Source organism: Vanessa cardui, chromosome 9, assembly GCF_905220365.1.
Source record: "Vanessa cardui chromosome 9, ilVanCard2.1, whole genome shotgun sequence".
Taxonomy (NCBI): Eukaryota; Metazoa; Arthropoda; class Insecta; order Lepidoptera; family Nymphalidae; genus Vanessa; species Vanessa cardui.
This window is the reverse complement of record NC_061131.1, coordinates 3,664,780-3,689,865: the sequence shown is the minus strand read 5'-3', so window position 1 is coordinate 3,689,865 and position 25,086 is coordinate 3,664,780. Positions and strand designations below refer to the sequence as shown.

General features: G+C 31.7%; 1 protein-coding gene across 1 annotated transcript; it reads right to left on the bottom strand.

Moving 5' to 3' along the window:
* Positions 1-10,315: 10,315 nt before the first annotated feature.
* Positions 10,316-22,250, bottom strand: LOC124532618 (delta(7)-sterol 5(6)-desaturase ERG3B-like). The gene is made up of 7 exons (XM_047107604.1): positions 22,144-22,250; positions 21,494-21,775; positions 17,104-17,300; positions 12,726-12,974; positions 11,829-12,012; positions 11,201-11,373; positions 10,316-10,623 (listed from the first exon to the last, which is right to left on the bottom strand). Exons 2-7 carry the CDS (start codon positions 21,726-21,728, stop codon positions 10,462-10,464), a joined length of 1,200 nt encoding a protein of 399 aa, XP_046963560.1. The 5' UTR covers positions 21,729-21,775; positions 22,144-22,250; the 3' UTR covers positions 10,316-10,461.
* Positions 22,251-25,086: the final 2,836 nt, after the last annotated feature.

The window sequence follows — 25,086 nt, the reverse complement described above, 5'->3', positions numbered from 1 at the left end:
GCTTGCATAAACTGGATTATGTTAAAAATTACGGCTTAGTATAAGAGAGATTTATGAAAGCCGAGATGGCTCAATGGATAGAAAGCGTGCATCTGAACCGATGATTGAGCGTTCAAACCCATGAGATTAATTCTGAATGTTGAATTTTAAAATTATTTTTGTTTAAAATTACATATTATGCTCGACGATGAAATAAAATATGGTTAGGAAACAACAACAACAGACTTTTTTTATGTTATAGTTTGGCGGACGAGCATATAGGCCACCTAATGGTAAGTGGTCACCATCACCCATAGACAATGACGCTGTAAGAAATATTAACTATTCCTTACATCGTCAATGTGCCACCAACCTCGGGAACTAAGATGGTATGTCCCTTGTGCCTGTGGTTACACTGGCTCACTCACCCTTTAAACCGAAACACAACAATACTGAGTACTGTTATTTGGCGGGCTACCCAGACGGGCTAGCACAAAGCCCTACCACCAAGTAAAATATAATAATAGCCTGTAAATTTTCCACTGCTGCTGCTGGGCTAAAGCCGCCTCTTCCTTTAAGGAGAAGGTTTGGAACATATTGAGAGCTGGGCCCTTTCGTCTCTCAGGAAACATTCAATGAGTATAATTTCAATGAAATTCTACCACATGGCGTGTCATGCTTTACTTTTCAATAAGGTTAGTGATTCATCTTAATATGGATGCTTAATATGGGTTTCAACAATGATCTTGAAATTTCTGTTGATAAGATTATTTCGATTTACACAAAACCTTTATTTTTAAGATGATTGAAACATATGGGTACCTTTGCATTCTGGGCCACGCAATTTCCACTTGATATTTACAGAAAAAACAAAAATTTTCATTGTCCTATTAACCTTCATAATGCACCATCAGACACAAATATAAATATTTAAACAGTAGTAGTTGTTGTCTAACCGTGAATTTCAACCAATGATAGTCATAACCCGAGCCCCAATGATTTTTACGTTCAATGTTCGTTTAAAATTACGACAATTAGGAATACATTCTGATGCATATGTTTGTTTGGGTAAAAAATGACGAAATAAGCTACAAACCTCTCTATCAAAAATGGATACCAATCTGAAGAGAAGGAGATAAATGTAACGTGCGTTTTAAAACAATTCAAAATCTGTACAATTTTGACCAGTAGCTAAGCGAGTTTCGATAATTACATGCAATTTAAGTATTATTTTTTATCTTTAATAATAGCTCATTGACGCTAATTTCATTATGGTAACCTCCGTTGATGATCTGAATAAAATATATTTTTAACAATAACGTACGACCCCTATTCCAGTAACATGCGAGGTTGTAACCCTCATACGGTCAAGAGGCTCATTACACTTAAACTCAAAACAAAAGAAAACCCGAGGGAAACCGAACAAGGTTTAAAACAGCGTAAACGTTCGAAGGGGCCGGAGAGTGGGAATCTGAAAGTGGTGGAAAATTCGAAATAAACCCGTCGTATAATCCGGCCGAGGCTCAAAGGTCGCAGGCACAATGCATTATGCAGGAGGCTTTTCGACGCCCGCTTGCCTCCGTACTCGTTACACTGTGAGTGGTCTAAACTAAAAAAAAAAAAAAAATTCACATTACTTTTTCATATAACACCACCTCTGATTATAACAATACCTAGCAATATATTATAATTAAAGCATTACTTATAGTTTTCGTATACATACATACATACGAGATTTGAGTATAATTTATGGTCTTTAAATGTTATTTGGTTTGCTCACAGTTTTCCAGTATATTCTTTTTATAGTTGAGTTTTTGAGTCTTTTATAACCTCGTCTTATTATAGATAACAGTATTGCTTAGTTGTTTGTCCTGCTAACATCACAACCTTCCTATATTACACTTGTTCTTGAAGACATATGTTTTACAATATTAATCAAAATAAGTCTTACCAAAGGCTAAAATTGAGAGGTGCCTGCATTTGACAAGAAAACATCTCAGCTACTATCCTCAGACATCAATAATCCGGCTCAAAGGACCAAAATACATTCAAAGTACTCTCGGAATATATATACAAATATTCATTTAACTATTGTTGAAGGCAGTATCCCATATCTACACAGCGTTATTAAAGAGAATACAGATTTTGCTTCGTAAGCCCTATAATTTTCTCTCAGACTTAATAAAGACAATATTAAGCAATATATAAAAAATTCAAACTTATCAGCACAATATAGCTTTTATGTTACATGAAAGTATAAAGTTTTTATTTAAACTTGCACTGATCCCTACGTTGAATTGTACCTACATTAGATTAATAAATGATCATCTCAATACGACTTTTAGTTTTCGAGTAATTCGTAGACAAACATACACTTACAAAATTAAGCACACGAGTCCCAATGCATTAATATCCTCAAATATTAAATTCTGACAGTGTAACATACATACACGTCGAACTGATAACCCCATTTTTTAGAAGTCAGTTAAAAATTATTAGTATGATTATATTATACAATATTAATTTGATTTTCAAATCGCTCGTCGCTTATATTTGGGTCACAGAATTATGATCTAATGGTATTGCATGTAACTATTGTAAGTGCTCTCAACTTGAGTGAAATTGAATTAAATACTACAAAATTGTACGTCAGCCGACTTCGCATTTGAAATAATTGACAGTATAAAATATTAAAAAACCGAACTTATGTTATTTACTTTGTAAATATTTGTCCAATCACTTATGGTTATTTGAATAAAATACCGCCGAACTTTATCAATGAAAATATATATTTATTTAATATTTCCAACTTATAACCTAAAATTAATTTATATTAATGTAATAAATGTGAAAGTAACTCTGTCTGCCTGTCGCTCTTTCATGACCAAGCCGCTGAACCGAATTAGATGAAATTTGGTATGAATTTGGTACTTCACTTGACATTAAATTATTTATTGGTCTTCATTAGTATGACCAACGATCGTGCTTCCAGGAAATTGTTTTCTTCGAATTCTCGGAAGCAATCATATAATCAAAATACTTCGACATAGATTTTACTTCGGTGATAAAATTTACTGAATCCACTGAACTGTTTAAAAATAATCATACATCCGATAACAGGCGAGAGAGGCTTTTGTGAGTGAATAATATAATTGACGACACCCTGCCGAAATAGGAGAAGCATATTTTGAAAGAATTCAAAAAAATTATCCCATATGAGTCCATATCCCAGATATTGAATACAATAAAACAGATGCTTTTAAATGTAACTTTTATTTGATTTGATTATCTTTAATGAAATTCATTTCTTTCTTTGTAATTCTGAATAGCAATACAACATAAACAAAATATTTTTATACAAAGATCTGTCTATTCGTACGTATTACTGATATCGTACGTCAACTCGCAATATACAAAAACTAAAAATCGGACGCACGTAACTGTTACCTAAGTAGATAATATTACCCGTGAAATTTCACCTAAACAGTTTGTATACATATTTCTCTTATATTCTGATTGTAGATAACGTTATTGCTGTTTATTATATTATAACTGTGATAGTATAAGGGTTCTATTATTAAGATACAACTTACACGCGCAATTTAAGTTTACCTCTCAGAAGTCAGTAACGAATGCAATATCGACCTTACCTTACCTTTTAAGAACAGAATCACAGACAATTAAGAGAAATAGCAAATAAGAGTAGGCTATGTAAGAATTACATATGTAATGATATTGACGTATTTATGTGGTTATAAATTAATTGAATGGCATGTGCGATTGTCTCGGAGAGTCTAACTTCAAAACGGTCAACGTATTTTGTGCGTTGGATTATGGTTAATTGGATAAGGTTTTAAAATGTGAATGATACACTAGAAAAATAGATGTATGCGAACTAAAAGCTAGTATGGTGTCAAAGAAATAATATTTCCTTTATTTCTTGAGCCAGGCACGTGTCGAGGCTCACGGCTGACGCGACCAATCCCTACGTCGTGATGTAATAAATGTCATCAGAATTCTACCTAGGATCAACAAAATCCTATTGTTATTTTCAATCCGACTTCTATTTTACTACTTTTTTACAACACTGGAACTACGGAACACTAAAATAATATTTGTTTAGAAATTGCCATAGCGCTGTAAGAAATATTAACTACGTCTTATAAGACACGAATGCGCCACTTACCTTGAAAGCTAAGATGTTTTGATCCTTGTGCCTACCAGAACAAAAGAAAAAGTATTGTTTCGCGACGGAACAAGCAGTAAAAGTGTTTAACAAAAGGATGCCAAAAATCGTTGAAATCATTTCGATTATATAAAAATTAAATAAACTTAAGAATCATTTTCTGACTGTGAAAAACATCGTGTAAAAATAACGTCCTCCGGGCATTTCCGGTTAAAATAATTTCATAATAATTAACAGAAAATTGGTACGATAATATGAAGAATTAAGAGAGTACAAAATAATTTTTATTCATCTTGAAGAAATATTTTATTCAATTATATTTTTTACTAGTTGTTTCTCGCGACTTCGCTTCGCGAAAATATTAGTATGGATGTGTATGTACGTGTGTGTATGTGTGTGAACGTGTATGTATGTGCGTGTACGTGTGATGTATTGTGTATGTATTGATTATTTCAGGCAAATGTAAAAGACGATTGCATGTCATGCTATTTTAATAATTTATTTGGTAACGTCTGACGAACACAGTTTAGAAACTGTGTTTTGTTGTGTTTTATCTTCGTTTAATTAACTCCAAAGTACTTTTTGGACATGACCCATGTCGACGTAATTAAAGATTATTGTACACTCTGACACAGAGCTGTCTCTGAGGGTAGAGACCCTTGTACCAGTGCTATATACCTTCTTAAATCATATGTATGTTTAGATGCGCACTGCTTTAATATTTTATTCTTGGTGGTAGGGCTTTGTGCAAGCCCGTCTGTGTAGATACTAAATAAGGAGTGGGTACTCCTTAGTTAGTCTACCGCCAAATAACAGTACTCAGTATTGTTGTTTTCCGGTTTGAAGGGTAAGTGAGCCAGTATAACTACAGGCACAAGGGACATAACATCTTAGTTCCCAAGGTTGGTGGGACATTGACGATGTAAGGAATAGTTAATATTTCACTTACAGCTTCATTGTCTATGGGTGATGGTGACGACTTACCATATGCCCGTCCGCCAACCTATACCATAAAAAAAAAATTATATACCAGACATGTCGTTAAGGCTAATAGGCTCAAATAGGAAATATATTAACGTCATATCTATCTTTTTATTTGTATAGTCGAAACAAAATGACAGAATATATTTACTTTATGAGAGGAGTTTGTGCAAACACGTCTGGGTCACTCATTACATATTTAATAACGAACATCAATACTTAGGAATTTTCTTTGGTTTCAAGGGTGACTGAGCCAATACTACTGATTTATGATTTATTTTTAGTGTAACAACAACATTTACTATAAGGCTGTAAACGTTGCGGAACCATTAAGAAGAATAACAACAATGATTTTTCGAAAAAAATATCTTAAAATAAATCAGTATATTTCACGTTCTTACCTACTACGTTCCGGGTATCAAAGAAGAAAGGCATTATAAATATGTTTACGTCATACTTAATCGTGACGTCACACCTCCGACGCGTGTCAGTTAAACGTTCCTCTCAGGTGAGATAAACTTAAGTCCGGAAAATTAATTGGTCATGTTGCGCTCATCAAAGTAAAGCCTAAACGTATTCAATTAAAACAAAAACAATTTTTGCAAAACTCATTTTTAGTAGTAACTAGATTTCCATAGTGTAATAGCTTCTTTTAAAGAATTTAATATTTAAATTTTATTATATACTCATTATTACATTGAATAAAATAGTAGTAATAGCAGTACATAATAGTATTCATTTGGTGTTTAAATTCACAGTACAAGGTACATTTTATCTTCCGCCATAAACGAGAATACTCGTACGTATGGCTGCGAAAAATACGAGTTTAATGTGGGCTAGAGTACTCGAAGTAATTGAATATTGGTCTAATAAAATCGAATCGTGTACGTACGTGATCACTATTAACGAAATTATAAGTAACAAGTTGTTAGTACTTCTTTTAAATCGAGCAAATATTTAATCAACTTATTTTTTCTAGACGCTCTTACCATCACCGAGTATGTCATCTTCTCAAAATGATTCTCTACCATTTTGTTGAACTGATTTTAAAAATATGTATTGAATATATCATAATATAATAATAACTGTATACGATATAATACTATAATAATAATAATAACAAAAGTAAAAAGAAAGTAACAGCCTGTAAATTTCCCACTGCTGGGATAAGGCCTCCTCTGCCATTAAGGAGAGGGTTTGGAACATATTCCACCACGCTGTTCCAATGCGGGTTGGTGGAATGCACATGTGGCATCGATGAAATTAGACACATGCAGGTTTCCTCACGATGTTTTCCTTCACCGCCGAGCACGAGATGAATTATAAAGACAAATTAAGCACATGAAACAGCGGTGCTTGCCTGGGTTTGAACCCGCAATCATCGTTTAAGATGTACGCCTTCTAACCACTGGGCCATCTCGACTCTAATAATAATAATAATAATAACATAATAACATAATATCTGTAAGATTTCCTTTGAAAGAGAGGTTCGTTATATATTAATTATGAATTAAATCTTCATTTCGAGCTAGTAATCCTGTAGACTGACCTAAGGTGCTCGGAAGAGCTTGCAAGGTACTTGAGATAAAGTTATTTTGAGTTGATTAATGATAATGATAAAATAATTGCACTTACTTTTGTTTGTCTGCTTATCTGATCATCATTTATAATAAAATTCTCGAAAAAAAAATCAAGAATTATTCGGCACAATTAATTTTACAATGAAACTCGATTTGTTGGAAGAAGACGCAACTATTATATACTGGTTAAAGAAATCCAATAGATCAGTAGTTCATTAGGATGTGAAAAATAATTATCTTTTAATGAAACCGCAAATAACATTGTCTTTACGGTAAGACGGTGTTACGGTTACGGTTTGTTGAAGAAAAAACTAATTGACCATTATTCCTTGTTTTTAATTAATTGTTTCTATTATTTTACCTACAGTCAATTTGTAACTTTTTGACTGAAGTTTATAGGTTTTGCTTTTATGGTTTCTGCTTGGTTACTATTTTGTCGAACTAAGAAAATATATTTTATTAACTATTATAATTTTTTATAAATATTTGTTTAATTTTTCAATAAGAAACATCTCAATATGAGCATTTCTTAATTTTTAAAATATAATTAGTTATGGCAAAGAATCAACTTCCACATTACTATGAGAACTTCCACTGATTTCCTTTAAACATCAAAGTCCTATTTCATAAACTCGTGACCAAGACACGACATGACATTTTAAGTTATTCAATTAACTCATATAATTTACTCACTTGCAAAAATGAATCAATTACTTTTAAAGGAATTCAACTCTTATAGATAGATCACAATAACTGATTGCCATCAAGAAAAATAGAGTCAATAACATAATAATACTTATAACTATTCTATTGGGAACGAAAAAATGATAAAGATGATAAAATTTTCAAAGAACTCAGATAACCAACAACCACTAATCAACTCGGAATTCAAATAGATTTCAAGTTAAGAGTACTCATAAACCGACGCGATCTGACAAAAGTCCAGTTTCAGGGCCAACAGCTTTACCTATTTTCCAAAGCAAGAGTTTTAATACAACCAACTTTCCAACTCCGTGCGGCTAATGAGAATTTTACAAACAAAACCCGATATTTTGTTATTAGCTCGAACTTAGTTTAGACCCAGCACCTGGAATACAATTACTAGAATAACGAGTAATTCAACAGTCAATTTAAAGGTTTATTAATTAAGTGAAGTGTATCTAAATATCTTCACTACATAGTATAAAACAAAGTCGCTTTTTCATAACTATATCCCTATGTATGCTTAAATCTTTAAAACTACGGAACAGATTTTGATGCGGTTTTTTTTTTAAATAGATATAGTGATTCGAAAAGGAGGTTTTTATAAAATATTATGTGCACAATTTAGAAAATAAACACTGATAATTTTATAAGATTCCATAGTGACGTCATATCATTGCATCCGTGCGAAGCCGGGGAGGGTCGCTTTTAATATATAAAACGAAATTTTACTTATGGGTAGGACTTTGTGCAAGCTTGTCTTCTATACAGACGGGTGCATATCCAAAGTCCACCATCTACCAATCAGATTTTCTACCGCCAAACAGTAGTATTGTTGTGTTTAGGTTTGAAGGGTGAGTAAGCCATTGTCCAAGCCAAGCAGATACAAGGGCCATAATATGTTAGTTCGTAAATGTGGTGCATTGACAATGCAAGGTATGGTTAATATTTCTTACAGCACCATGACGGCAAATTTGCCAATTTACTTGGAGTGTGATTAATATCCAGTATATGACTATTTATACAAATCTTATATATTAATAACGTAAGCTTATTTAGCCCCAGTGATTATGAGACGATAGCTGCATATATAAAGTTAGTTATCATCTCATTTTTAAGGGTTCTAGCTATTGATGTGCTGAAAAATCAAGAGAATTTTTAATTGAATTTACTAAACTGTTGTAATTTAACAATGACTTAATAAAAGGGAGCGGTAAAATTTACTGGAAGGTTTTAGAGCGACATTTTAAATAAAATGAAAAACGTAAACAAAATTAAAGAAAATTGTTATCACTAAACTCCAATTATTTAATATGAATGAACGCGAAAATCGCGGGAGGCCCACAAGTATATTAAGTAAGTATAAGTACTTACTTAATATACTTAATAAATCTTCTATGTGTTTATTTAGTTCGTGTTTTCAATTGTACATTTAAATATACTAGTCAAACTAAACACGATTTTCACTTGATAAGTCACAGAAAATGGATAATCAAAACTATTAAACTTTTTATGACAAACAATATACAATTAAGGTTATTTTAAAATCTATAGTGTTAGATTTAAGTAAATCAGACTGTATTGTAAACAACTCTTAAATTTTTGAACAAACATTAATAAATCTTGATCTAGACTCATTTGTACTTATTATCTTGGAAGTTCATCGTCCAAAGATATTTAGTGTTTGTTTATTTCTGAGTGCTCACTTAATACGATTTAAATAAGTTATTTCGCTTTACTTATTTATGACCTTCAAGTCTTTTCTCGAATTCATTATACAGCCAGGTAGAAGGTGCAGAAAAAAAAATTGGGATATATGTCATTGTAAATAATTTGAAAGGTTATTAAACTGAACAGAAATCCTGAATGATCATGAGAAATGTATCCAAATGTATGTATGTACTATACAAAGTTGCGAAGCGATTCATTGTATGGAATGTATGGAAAGTACATAATAAGATTTCTCATTAAGGAATAGCAATTGACACATTGACTTTAATAAGTTTAATAAAAGTAAAGTTTGAATTCCATTCAACATTTATAGACTACTTTGTCTGTCCTCCGAAAGAATTATCTGATCGCAAGGCCTCAACACGCTACAGAAAAGTATGATCTAATCATTGTGCACAAAATGTCAAATGATTTTTGTATGTATTGCCCTACACCTTATAAAGAAGCTATCTGCCAAATTTAAATGTTGTAGATTATAGTATATGATTAGTTAGTAAGTTGAATTTTGCTTTTATATGTATAGATTACAACGTATGTAGAAAAAAGACATTTATTTTTATTGGGCGGAATGTATTTCATTCTGGCATTTTCAGTGATTGTAACTAATTACCACACAAATATTGGTTTCGATAAGAATATGTTTTCTATGTAATCATACAAAGTAATAATCATTACCAGACAATATATCAACGTACAAATTGATATTGTTTTGCTTGTACGCATTTTTTTTCGTTTAAGGAATTCTAGATCATTATTTGTACGTAAAATAATCTAGATTATATTTATACCTTAAAGGTAACTGAGAGCCGAAGTGAGCTAATGGTTAGAATGCATACATCTTAACCGATGATTGCGGATTCAAACCCATGGAAGCACCACTGAATGTTCATGTTCGTTTACAATTCGTAGTCAGTGAAAGAAAACATCGTTAGCTAACCTAATGTGTATAATTTCATGAAAATTCTTCCAAATGTGTATTCCACAAAATCGATTTGGAACAGCATGCTGTTGTTGTTATAGGTTTTGTTGAGAGTTCCTTTTTGAAGTAGAAATATAAAAAACAGGTCGTCATATATATTTCGCTATGTACAAATGTATGAAACACCACTAATAAAAATGTTTTTTCCTTTCTTATTATTATTAATAAAAGTACAAATTTAAATAATTTAATTAACTTTAATTAACCTCGACGGAACACTTAAAATAACTTACATATCTACCCTTTTAACAAGTATTAACATGTTTAATCTCCAGTACATCCTCTATAGATGGTTCAATGTCATCTTTTATCGTACAAAATGTTTATTTGTCATTTAAACTAGCTTTTGTTTGCTCAACAAACTCTTTGACATCAGGATCTGTTTCAATAATCTTTTTAGCTTCAGGCGAATCTATTTCCGGAGCTTCACCGTGGAAGGTTTCTTCGGTATATATTCGATTGGTCTTTCTCATAGTTCCGTGCCACTGTAAAATAAATGATTTCAATGTTACAAGCCGAAATGTCCCAGTAGTTAAAACACGTGCATCTTAACCAATGATCGTGGGTTCAAAGCCAAGCAGGTACCACTGAACATTTATGTGCCTAATTTGTGTTTAAAATTCGTCTCGTGAAGAAAAACATCGTGAGGAAACATGCACGTGTCTAATTCCAAAAAAAATCTGTCACATGTGTATTCCACTAACCCGCATTGGAATAGCATGGTGGACTATGTTCCGAACCTTCTCCTCGTAGGGAGAAGGGGTTATTACCCAGCTGTGGGAAATTTACACGCTGATGCAAAATTTCTGATTAATTATGTAAATCGTAATGGATTTACTTAACCTTAAACTATCGTGTAAATCTCAATTTATTGATTAGATTATAACAACGTGCGATTAGTTCGTGTTACGTCATGAATTTTTAAACAGATGTTTTGTTATCAATAGATTTAAAATATTTATACTTATCGTAATTATTTACTAAAATTTTCACAAGATTTGATAAATAATTTCAGGTAATTATTCCATAAAATAGGGTAATTTATTTGCGTTACAAATTTACCTTATCCCAAAGAGACATATTGAAGCCAAAATTGCAATGGAAGAACTCATGGTGTTTATCGTGGAATTCGGCTTCTGGTTGCCAGGGCTGCCACCACTGAGTTTTGAAGTTGATACCGGAGTGGTCAATGATACCGTGGTAGTAGTTGTACATAGCGACGGAGAAGAAGGACACTGGAAGAATAATAAATAGTCTTAAAATTATCTCTTAGTAACATATGGTACACAATGGCATCAATAGTTGGACGAGTAAATTGGCCTCGGCACCTTGAGCCATAGTTTAAAATTATTATCATGGCTACATAAATGTGGTATCGAAGAATTTTGAACAACATTTAATTATATTAATAATAGTAATAGCAAATTGACTAGTAGTAACAATTAACAATGGTCAGAATTGTTGTGTTAGTTTAAAGGGTGAGTTAGCCAGTGTAACTATAGGCACTACAGACATAGCATCTTCGTTCCCAAGGTCGGTGGAGTATTGGTATGCACCTGTAGATGGTGACCACTTACCATTAGGTGGTCCAAATTCAAAGGTCCAATGTTTCGTCCTTTCAAAATATTTCATTTATAAAAATAGTTAAATTAATTTCTGAACTGTTCTATGTATTAGATAATATACTTACACCAGTGGACAGGTATGGTAAAGAGTGGTAAGCACATCGTGAGCTGGACGTGCATAATCTCTACGGGATGAATAGCAGTTACTGAGAAGGCAGTCGGTTGCTTATACTTGTGATGAAGCTTGTGGAAATTCTTGTACAGCCACGGTGTGTGGTACAGACGATGCAGGATATACGTGGTGTAGTCCTGGAATATAAGTTATTTTCTTTTAATTCCAAGTTATATATCCATAACAGCTTTTGTTTTTTGGTAAATATGATATCTCAGGATATATTAACTTAAATTAGTTAAGTAGCTAAATCAAAATGCGATATAAGTCTTGTTTCTGAAAACTTATTAATTTATAAAATTTTTGAATTTGAAATGTCCATAAAGTTTACCTGTTTCAAAAATCATTTTTATTTTAAATAAAATTTCAGCATACTAATTCATATTTGTTTTCAATATCAATACGTCTATAAATGTATAAATATGACATATGATCCGAATATTAGTTTCATTCCTGTACTTTGAGGTAGTCCTAGTTATTAATAAGGAAAATGAATTACAAGACTTTTAGGAAAAACTTGATACTGGCGACGATCCACAAAAATGTTTTTGCTAACCAGTTTCTTGTCACATGACTAAAAGGTTATTGATGCTCTATGATATACTAATGAAGCTATTGAAGAAGGCGCTTAATTAAAAAATCTCATATCCTTATGTTACTAATAAAACGAGACAGAATATCGTTTTTCTGCAGGGCAACTAAGTTTTTAGAGCTACAGCCCATGTGACAGATGGATGTAGATCCAAAATCCATATGCACCAAAACGCCGCGTCCAAGATCTATATAGACAGCACGTATCAGTTCAGTTATGATATTAATTGTTAAAAGTAAACAAAAATGACAAATGCACCTTGTAAATGAAAAGTACTGGAAACTGGAGGAAGAACCACAACCAGCCGAATTCATCGAACTGATAATACACGGTTGATGGGTTTCCGTTGTAGATGTAGCAAGCGAGAAACGCTGAGAATGATCCCGTTATGATGAGAGAAAGTGTGCCAATCATGATCTCGTGACGCTCGAGTTCTGGAGACAACCATTTTGTTGGCTGGATCTTCCACTCATGTGCCAAATGCCTTCTTCGCACGTAGAAATACCACTGAAACAATATGGTTTTTTATTTATTGATTGTTTTTTTGTATAGTGATGACGGTGTAACAAAAACCCCACTGGATTTATCCGTACATCGGTATTAATTGTCAATACTTTGACTTAAAACGATACCATAATAATAAAATAAATATAAAAAAAAAAACAAAAGTACTTTGTACCTTACATAGCAAATCTTAATATAAGTTGTTTGTGTTTTTCTTCCATAAAACAGTGATAAGTGAGTTGTCATTGTGATTGTATTCATTAACATGCGTAGAACAACATCGTTTAGTATAGCGTATACAGGTTTTCAATTTATTGTATTAATAATTTTATATGTGCAAAATCAAGCTTATAAATTATTTTTTTAAATTTCAAAATCAAGCTTTTTTTAATGTTTTTTACATTTATTTTCGATTTTAAATTGTATGGTTCAATAATGTCGGTACAAGGTCAACTATGTATATATACGATACTACAATGTATAGTCTTTTATTGCTATCAGAGCTTGAGATTGGAAGAAGTTAGTTTGGAGTTTGTTCATACGACTGATGATTCATTTATAGCACATAATGTGTATATTTTTTAATCATATGCAACTTATTAAAAAGTATGTATTCAACGATTAATCTCATATTTATTTCGAGTGAATTTCATTTATAAAAGTGCCCTTTAATGAGCCACATGACAAAGATCATCGGCGAAATAACAATGATTTTAATTTCAATTTTCCCAATGTACATTCGAAATCACAGATTTTATTACCGAATGAACATAAATAATTTCGTGAATGCAAAAAGCCTCGTCGTCTTTTGACAGTACAGACTATCCTTCAAAAGTCATTAAGCCATATAAGACGTCGTCTTATATGTATGTAACTCATAAATCACTCAATAAATATAGCAGATAATGGCTAATAAATTTTAAATCCTATTTCAAGTGGACAAAGAATTATTTTCAATCAACGTGATTCATAGAGTTCGCATGTTCTCAGATTATGTTTTCATTTTATTATCAAGAACAATGAACTATAATAGTCTTATTAGTACATATTATGTACGTGTGAAAAAGATAATAACATATTTTGTTAATCTATATCTATAAAATATGTATTTTAAAAATGGATATTTCATATCTTTAGACGGTCTTATCTACGTATAACCTTTGCTGGGCGTAAGATTTATCGAGTTTAATTATTTATAAGAAATTAGCAGTCGCCCGCCATTTTTGTTTTTGTTTCTTTGTCAGGTACTCACAATAGGCTAGCCTTAAATCGTTGTGTAGCCAGATGTCAAGAATCGTAATAGTCTACGAAGTAGCACGCTTGCCTAGAAGATAGTTGTTAACTCTAAACTTATCAAGAAATACAGATTTGTTTGTATTTGACTGGCCTTTTCTTGCAATTTTCTAAAGCAGATTCTCCAAAATTCAATTGAAAACTTCAGTTTTTTCGTATAAATTACTTTTTTATATTACATAATGAACGTTAATAATAAAATCAAGGGATAGATCTTTTTGTTGATACAAAAATTAGCCTACATCCGAACCTCACACTATCTCTATTAAACAAGATAAATACAAAATACACTATCAAATCTCTAATAATACTGCTACTACATTTCCGACTTTGTCTTTGCTTTTGCTTTGGTCTAGTAGTTCACTCATAAAGTCGTGAACCAATGAAAAGCCTGTACAAAAACACTAAGATTTTCCGTTAGGAAATTTGGTAAGCAAGGAGCACCTAATTTGGGTGTGTAACATTACATGCCTCAAACAACACGTGAAACCGTGATTAGTCAACCCCTCTCCGGGTGTATCCACTAGCCATCCCTTTAGATTATGAAAGGGCAGTTTGGAGTGAGGGAATATGCACATATGTTTAAGCATGCATTTGTACATTATAATATTTTCTATGTAACTGGTCTAACTTGAGTTTGATCACCGGTCGAAGTATAAATCAAAGTATACTTTATTCATGTAGGCTTCAACAAGCACTTTTGAATCGTCATTTAACAAACTATATTAAGAAAAGCCACCTTTTAGAATGAAGATTCTACTGAGAAGAATTGGCAAAAATTTTAACAAAAAGAAAAACCGACTTCAAACAAAACACTATTTTAAAACAAATGAATATGCACGAAAAAGTAATAAAAATAATTGCGTATTCAACATATTTTTTAGAGTCTTCCTAAGTTAAATGAAATGAAAAATATTAGACTACTTAAAAGTCGATTAACGATTATATCATGTAGTTATAGTTATTGGTATATTTGGAGCCGGTGTCAGCCACGGTGCCCTTGCCCCAACAATCAAAAGAAAGAAGCGATACGAGCCCCTTGATTGATCCAGTATATTATTGTGTAAAAGGTAATTTGTAAAAAACATATTTGTTAAAGTATTCTCGTATTGTTTTTTGATAGATATACTGTAGGGTTTTATTGGCTGACACCGACTCCAAATATAACAATAATTATAACTACATGATATAATCGTTAATCGACTTTTAAGTAGTCTAATATTTTTCATTTCATTTAACTTAGGAAGACTCTAAAAAATATGTTGAATACGCAATTATTTTTATTACTTTTTCGTGCATATTCATTTGTTTTAAAATAGTGTTTTGTTTGAAGTCGGTTTTTCTTTTTGTTAAAATTTTATTTATTTTTTGATTTTAAGTGAAGCTGATGTTGACTAACTAATTTTTTTTAATATGGATAGATTAAGCGTTCCGTTTATATGAGTCAGAAACTACTTCGAGGACAATTTCAAAGGAAACTTGCGAATAAAGGAAAAATAGACTTTCGAAAATGCGGATTTAAGACGTCACGCGGCGTGAACTACAAGGATCCCTCGAAAGAGCTGTAATCGAACTCAGCAAAAAAACTTTGAAAAAGACCAACTATATTTCGTACATCATATGACATCACATCACATACACAAAATTTGATCAAAGATAGTAAGAAATTCTGCCCCATATCGCACCCTAACTGCGAGCCGTATAGGAGTTCCACCACTACATAGTATAAAACAAAGTCGCTTTCTCTGTCCCTATATCTTTAAATCTACGCAACGGATTTTGATGCGATTTTTTTTAAAAGATAGTGTGATTCAAGGGGAAAGTTTGTGTATATAATACATGAACAATATAGCAAAGAAACACTGATAATTTTAGAAGTTTGCGATGTGATGTCGTATATAAACAAATTCTGTAGTATATTTAGTATCAGTATTGCACCCGTGCGAAGCTGGGGTGGGTAGCTAGTTGATTATAATATTCGACTATGATAATTACATAAACATAACCACATTACGGAAGGTGACTCAAATATCCAAATAACCTATAAATAAAAGATTCGACCGAGTATCGCTAACGTGCTCCTCAGAATTGTTCCGTTCCCTTCCGTTCCGTCACTTTGTCATGGATCCTGTGCTCAGAACCTTACCAAAAATTCACCAAATTACCCTTGAAGTATATATTTTATAATAAAAAAAGAATTATCAAAATTGGTTAACGTGATTTTCAGTTATTCACCTATTTGTCGCGCATATACACAACGCAAATTTAAGACTTATGTCGTTTTCACATGGATACCATCATCGGAAAAAAAAATAAAAAAAAATGGGACCCCACGGGAAGCACTACCTTTCAAACAAAAAAAAAATTATCAAAATCGGTCCACCCAGTGAAAAGTTATGAGGTAACAAACATAAAAAAAAAAAAAAAAAAAATACAGACGAATTGATAACCTCCTCCTTTTGGAAGTCGGTTGAGAAACTCAGAAGTTACTCTATTTCAACTCTTAAAAATACCAATAGAATAGGACTACAGATATAAAAAATATTTATGGAAATGCAAAATCACTGGAATTAAGTTAATGAAATTTTTGTATGAAGCAAGCTTAAACCGCAAGAAAAAACACAAATTATAGACTAAAGTGTTTTTATACCTCGCTCTTGTCATACCGTGAGCGAAGCCGCGGAATAAAACTAGCATTTTATTAACACACATATTTTTACTACTTTAATGGGAAAAAATGATAAATAACGATAATAATAAGTAATCAATCTCCATCAGATTAAAGAACGATTTGAATAAATTATCTATAATCGAAAATTGCTTAATCGAACAAACTTACGTGTAAGAAGCCGCCAATACCGAAATACGTGCCAAACGACACGCAATGGGCGGCTATGAATATGAAGGCGAAGTTTTCCATCTTCAGATTTTCTGATGTGAATAGTTTGTAAATTTCATCCGATGTCATGTTGCGGACGGTCTGGGTCTGCCCAGTTGCCTGTTTCAACGCTGTCACTAATATCACCACCCATTCTCCTGTAAATTAATACAATATTATTAATGATGAGTTTATTTATGTCATCAACTTGGAGCAGATAGTAAGGAAAATTCCTGAACTTTAGACATATCTTTCATTATGATGTTGTTTTTGGTTTTTAGTGTTTTTTTTATGAACTCTGATATTAAGAGTAAACAAATTAGATAAACTGTCTGTAATAAAAAAATATTATATTATTTTAATCAAAAAATTTAACAAAAAATATTTAATTTAATATTTTAATTATTATAACTTTATATCGAGTACGCTCATGAAAGCAATTTTGAATCGTCATGCTTCAGTGTTGAATTAAATGTAAAGAAAAGATTCTGTCAGGAGGACTGACGAGAAACTCGATAGCTACTTATTTGCATCAATTTATTACAGTAAATTAAAATTATATTTTCATAAATCATTCCTAGGAATCAATAAACCGTTTTTTTACTATGGAGTATGTCAGTAAAGTACAATTATTTTTTCATATATCATTCCTATGAATCAATAAATACTAAGTCAATTTTTTATTGGTAATCCTTTATTGATATTTTATGCCAAGGTAAAAATAACTGTGTGTGTTAATTTACGTTAATTATACGTGGAAAAGCTCATCTCATAAGTTACTTATCTACTAGTCTGATTGAAATAAATATTATATTTTAATAATATAGGTAACTCGTTAATAAATGAATTCTACTTTAACTAATGGCTATACATGGCTATGGCTTTAAGTATCGTACAAATGAACCACCTGAGTATGAATGATGTCACAACTGCCCACAGATTTTAGCGCCGTATAACATTTTACTAATTTTACGTAACCGATGGCGCATTGCCTTAGCCCAGTGGTGAGATAGCCCAGAGGTTAGAACGCGTGGATTTTAATCTCGTACTCAACGATGAAGGAAAATATCGTGAGGAAACCTGCATGTGTCTAATTTCATCGAAATTCTGACACATATGCATTCCACCAACCCGCATTGAAACAGCGTGGTGGAATATGTTCCAAACTCTCTCTTTAAGGGGAGAGGAGGCCTTAGCCTAGCAGTGGGAAATTCACTGGCTGTTACTGTACTGTAATGCGCCTTGGAAGGTCTTATTGCCCTCGTGCTGTAGTTTTACTGACTCAATCACAATGTAAATCGAAACACACATTACTATTTGGCGGTAATATATATATATATATATATATATATATATATATATATATATATATATATATATATATGATAAGTAGATGGTATCCAGGCGGGCGAGCACAAAGCCCTACCCTCAAGTAACTACCAGGATGTAGAAGATAAAACGTTAATATAGATCACGTAAACTACAAATTAAAATAGGCAGAACTACCGGTCACATTTTGCGTGAAATATAATATTGATATCAATTTACGAATTTTTTTTTTATCTAATCTCATTACCAATTAACAGGTAGTATCATCTGATACGTGACTGTTACTACCCGCGCGACCTGTAGATAACCTTTAAATACTGAATTACAATGTTTAAAATCAATTACTAACTGGTTTTGATACTACCTGATATTTTCTTTATATTATAGCATATATATTACAGGTCATTAAAAAAAAAGAAAAGAAATCTTATCATTTTAGGACAATAGAACACTTTATCTCAGAGGAAATAAAAACAGTTTTTGATTGCTTCTTTGGTCTTAGATTTCAACCCCATTTGAATCAATAAATAAATATTGATTGATAAGGACTGTAGAAATAGTAGCCAGTTGATAGTCGTTGTACTTCAATGATACGAAAAGGGAAAAATTTGGCGAATGATTGTGGATTTTTAGTTCTTTTCGAAGCACAGCAGCGTAAAACTGCCCGCGACCTTGTCCCTGTATGAATAATTGACAAAAAATATATTTATTGTAGCCTTAGTTACTCCCTATTATATCAGTTATCTGCCAGTGAAAGTCCCGTCAAAATCGGTCAAGTCTTTTAAGAGATTAGCAGGAACAAACAGACAGCCAGACAGACCCATAAAATTTGTAAATTGTTATTTTAAAATATGTACCATGTACTCGTATACATACATATGCAGTGAGTAAAAAAGAACTATTTTAATATTACAAACAGACACTCCAATTATATTATATGTATAGATTGGCAATCAAGGTAAGATTTTTTATCTCTTGTGTCTAAAAATACGCACTCGCACTTCAAATCCTAAATGCACAATACAAAGTATTGATATTTGAAATTATGACTAATGATTAGTGGCAACTGCCATAAATACCCTCACTTGGAAGGCATTTTGTACGGCTATTCTCGCTGCGAATAGTATGGAGTAACACATAAAACAATTATAATATTTACATGGTTAGGCTGCCCGTAAACTAACATGCATGCATGAAGCATGGGCTTACTACTCCACTACTATACAACGTTTACTGGAAATGGAGTGAGAGCCTATTTTTTTAATTCACAATATCATAGATCTAAGTGCGAACTTTTTAATCGGTTATTGAAAGCAAATAATATAATTAATTCAATTAATCATTTGACCTTGCCGTAGTAAAAGATTACATTGATTCGTATCGTCCTTTTACTTACTTTTATCATTAAATTACAAATTTTATAATACATTTATAAAACAGTACATTTCCATTTCAAAACATCCGTTTACTTTTCATTTATTTATTTTTAAAGTGACTTCTAAATATTTTATTGATTCTTTTCTCTACGAGATTACAGTTGATAATGAGGCTGTCTACGATGATGATACTCAAAGTAGATGCATAAGAGATGCAATGAAGAAGATAACCAATTGCGCAAGATATATCATGCGCAGCAAAGCAATTGAAAGTGGGCTTATAACCTCACTCTAATAATCCTGTGAAAAGCAATCCAACGAGATCAAAGAGACTTCATTTACAGCAATGGCATTATACGAGCCATAGGATTTTATGATAGAAAAAACTGACTAGGTTTGGAATTTGAAAATAGAATGCGATTTGCAGCATCCTTTGCAAATTGCTAGTATTATAATGATATTGTCAATATTGTAACTATTATAAACGGCAAATTTGGGTACATTATATTCTTACAAAAATCTACTTGAATGAAGTTTATCTTGATAAATACATCATGTGCTTCGATTTATTTTCCTATTATAAATATCTCCTTGTTACATAATTTCGTTTAAAATTATTTCAAGATTCTAATATATGATACGAGAAACAATTGATTCGATCGACGCCAGTACATTTAATTGGTATCGTCACGATAAGTAAATACTTAAAAATTATTACATAAGATATATTCAAATATTTAATTTGATTAGATTACGGAAAAGAATATATATATTTTCATTTCAGACGACCTCCGTGGTCGAGTGGTGTGTACACCGGTTTTCATGGGTACGCCACTCTGAGGTCCCGGGTTCGATTCCCGGCCGAGTCGATGTAGATTACCATTAGTTTTCTATGTTGTCTTGGGTCTGGGTGTTTGTGGTACCGTCGTTACTTCTGATTTCCATAACACAAGTGCTTCAGCTACTTACATTGGGATCAGAGTAATGTATGTGATGTTGTCTCATATTTATTATTTATTATTATTTATTTATTATTTATTACGATTATTTAATTAATTAGTAGGCATTACTCCAGGATTCGCACACTTTTAGATAGTCATTTAAAATAATTAACTATACTAATGAATGTTACATATGCGAAGAAGAGTCATCAAAGAAAGTTGTAATATTGCAGAAACGAAAAAATAAATTATTTATAGGCTTTTCCTTAGTTATCCTGCAGGAATATTAATTGGTACTAATTCTCAGCCTTATTATCCGTATAATTTCCTTCGTATGATGTATTTACTATAAGCTTATTAAGTAACAAATATAGACATTACTGGTAATGTTAATGCCAATAATACGGTCGTCTAATATAACCTTTTTCTATTAACTTTACTGTAACTATAACAGAAGATTAATTTACGTTATCAGTGATCTTTTCTGTTCGGATAAACTTAAAACCTACTGCAAAAATTAATTCGTCAATTTTAGTTCCCAAGGTTTTAGGTGCATTCATGATGACAGGAACGTTTCAAATTACTTACAGTGTAAATATCTAAGGGTGTGACCAAAAAAAATTACATGACTTGAAAAATTTAAGAATGTTTATCATCACCTAAATAACATTCTTTTAGGATGTAAATAAATGATATAATTCTTACCTCTGAGTGTAGCACCGAATGTAAAAACAGCAAACGTTGCTATAAATGTGCTTATAAAGTCTGGTAATCTTTCAAAGAATTTCTCCAAAGGTTCGGAATATTTTTCAATCCATCTTACACCATCTATGAGAGGATCCCAATATTTTGATTTTTGTTCCTCGTCTATCTTCACTTCGTTTTCGTCATTTTCTTTAGTTCCATTGCTGAGCGACCTTTGTCTCACTTTGTTAGTCATCTTTGTATCGATAAGAGAAATAATTATATTTATTTCTTATCGATGTACTAAAAATATTTAAAAAATATATTTTATTCACTGTTCCAAATTCTTATTAACTATTATTATTAACTTAGATGGCGTTATAGAACACAATGCGAAGCTTCAAAATAAGAAAATAGACAAATTTTGTTATCACAAAGGAATATGTTTCGAAATCGATATTTGTTTAAATCTATCGGTAAAATTTAGTCCATAAGAATTTCTCGTTTGTAACTGTTATGAAAAACTACAAAAACGACGATATATAAATCGTTTCACACATTGCGGTTAAAAATAAACATGCAATAAAAATCTGTAATTTAAACAACAAAAGACAAATAAACCATAAATCACCTAATACGATACTAGAAACACGTAAAATATCAAAATGTACCTTATTTACTTAGATCAGCCTTCATTTAACAACACTTTTTTATATGCCCGTCTTGTTTCGCAAATTGATCATTTACAAATGATCGGAGTCTAGATTTTTTCCCTGCAAAATATAATTACGATAACAAAACATTCTTACGTATTGATTAATAAAAAGTAGTGATTATTTCGTTGTCTTATCAACTACATTGTGATGAAGCGAATTATAATGATCTTGGAGTTAATTACGTTCCTCATTTTGGGTGTTGGATATTTGTTATTTCTAGTTTTCTATCAACAGTTATATTTGGAAGATATATTAATAATGGTGCATTAAAAAAGCCTTTCAGTTTATATCGTCAAATTGATAACAAAATTATTGCATTGATCGACGATGTCTGCTTCATTGACTTTTCGAAATATGTCTTTGTTTTTGCGGTCTGGATTTCTCAACTGTTCTGGATGTTATTCTGCTAATTTGTTCATATCAGTTCATGTTTATTTAAGTTCTCCATTTTTTAATCGTCGATCGTGGCCAATTTGATGATAATTTGGTCACGACCCCGTGGCTCATGCACCTCTAGGAGTTCAAGGCTGAGACTCACATCACTAAACCACTGTATAAATTTTGACGTAGGGACTTTATTGCTTCACTGGATACTCTTCCATTACATACTTATATATAGAGGTATATAAAATTTAATACGACAATACGCTACAACTTTTGGGCGTAAGTCTGTAAAAATAGTTAACAAGAAATTTGGAAGAAATTATGTCTGCGGATATAAACTAAACTTTAAATTTCATTTATTGTATTTTTCATACTGATTGTATTTTTCTTTAAGTATTCCATACTTTGTAGAATTTTAGTGTTGAAAATATTAAAAAAGTAAATAAAATTATTCTCCTAGCGGGACAAATTCGGGATAGGCAGGGAGGTTGATATTAGTCTATACTTAGTAAGAACGTCGTATTTAAGATATCGATAAGGAATTAAGCGTCTTGGGCGATGTTTCTTTATCTACCTTTCTTCCGTCGTTCACAAATGATTTAGCAATTTATCGATCAATAAATATCAACACAATATACTCTAGACAAAGTACATGTTTTGTTTTATTGTTATGAGCAACGTTTTATTTTAAATCATTATGAATATTGTGAAACATTTTAACGACCTGGTCTGTTTGAAAGTTAGAAGGTATGCATAGCCTGATAATATTATCAAAAGGAAAGAATTGATTTTTAATTTGCTGGGTTTTTCTGATTTGACGCAAAAACTACTATCTGATTAATATAGAATTCATTATTCTATTAATAGTTTCAGACTTGCATATTTGCTCCATTCGTATAAAGGCACAAATTTTAGAACGTGTTCTAGATTTACTTGTAGAGTATTCGTGATTTATCTCTTGTCATTTTGAGTGAAGTTGCTTTTTGAATTTATCTCTCACCGCTTGATAGGACTTTTAAAGCAAACTTTTCTTTCATCGTAGATTACAGTATTCAATAAACGACATTTTTCTTCTCCAAACGTACTTTACAGTTTTGTAGTTTTAATTCGCTTTTAGACAATATACTGGTGGAATACATTGCTGTAGTACCCTTATTTTTAAATATTTAAGCGGGCGGGTAAATGGGCCACGTAATGGAAAGTGGACATCGCTGTCATTAGTACTGCATGAAATGTTAACCAAATACTTGAGATGCTATGCCCAATATACCCGTTATTTGTCCTTAAGATTCGAACACTACGTCATAAGTATTACTGATATCCAATCTAGTCGCACGATAAGTTTCTCATTAACGTTTCCGATTCGAATAAGGAATCCTTACAGCATTGAGTTCCTTGTTCACGTATGTGTGCGTGTGTGTCTATACTAGTTACATATGTACCTTTAATAGAAGTATAAATAGGACTTTTACGACTTCATCAATAACCTAGGGCAATGACCGGATTTAGGAAAGGGAAAAAATTTAGCTCGCAATCCCGACGAATAAACATTTTTAATGTAGTATATATGTACTTGTGTTTTGCTACAACTGTAATATATTTTGTTACTGTTTTATATAGATTTTAATTATTAACAATACCCCTATTATTAACAGATCTATAAATCAGCCTCTACCTAGAACTCACCTTCGCTTAACAACACTAATTGTCTTTTTAAATTACTATTTTGATACTTCAACAGCAACCTATAAATTTCCCACTGCAAAGGTAAGGCCTCCTCTCCCTTTAGAGGAAAAGGTTCAGAACATATTCCACCACGCTGTTCCAGTGCGGTTTTGTGGAATACACAGCTGGTAGAATTGAATTATTTTAATTATTAAATATTTGATACTTTATTCCATTAATTCTAGACTTTTAATAGGGATGGATTTATTGTTAGTTTTACATATGTATTTTATTCCGGCTTTAAAATATACTGTCTAGCAAGAAGGAAATATGGGCAATATAAGAATTACGTATTCAAATAAAAACTTAAGGATAATCTTAAATGATACAAAATCCATATTCCACTATCTTATCAAGCGGATTTAAATCTATAGTCACTTGCTGATTTATTTAATTGATGAAATGAATTAAATAATAATTGATAATATGTCACGGTTTTTTAAAAGTGTATTAAAAAGGAACTAAATAATTGTATTATGAAGTTATTGTTAGTTGTATGCATTACCAAATTTCATTGTGGTTTAAAATTTTCAAAAGATGTTTAAGTAAGTTCCATCCAACCGATTCAGCTAAAATTAATACGATCCATAATATAAATAATAAGGCCGCATAATAAAATGTTGGTAAAGACGCTACGCCTCGAAAGCCTAGGGTTAGGTACAAGTGACACAAGGAATTAAACACTTTGGAAGGGCTCGTTAGGGTTGGCTGTAACTTAGTGCAATGAAGTTAGTAAGTACGTTGCCTTATCTACATCGGTAAATCAAATGAATAAAAAGACGAAAAGAA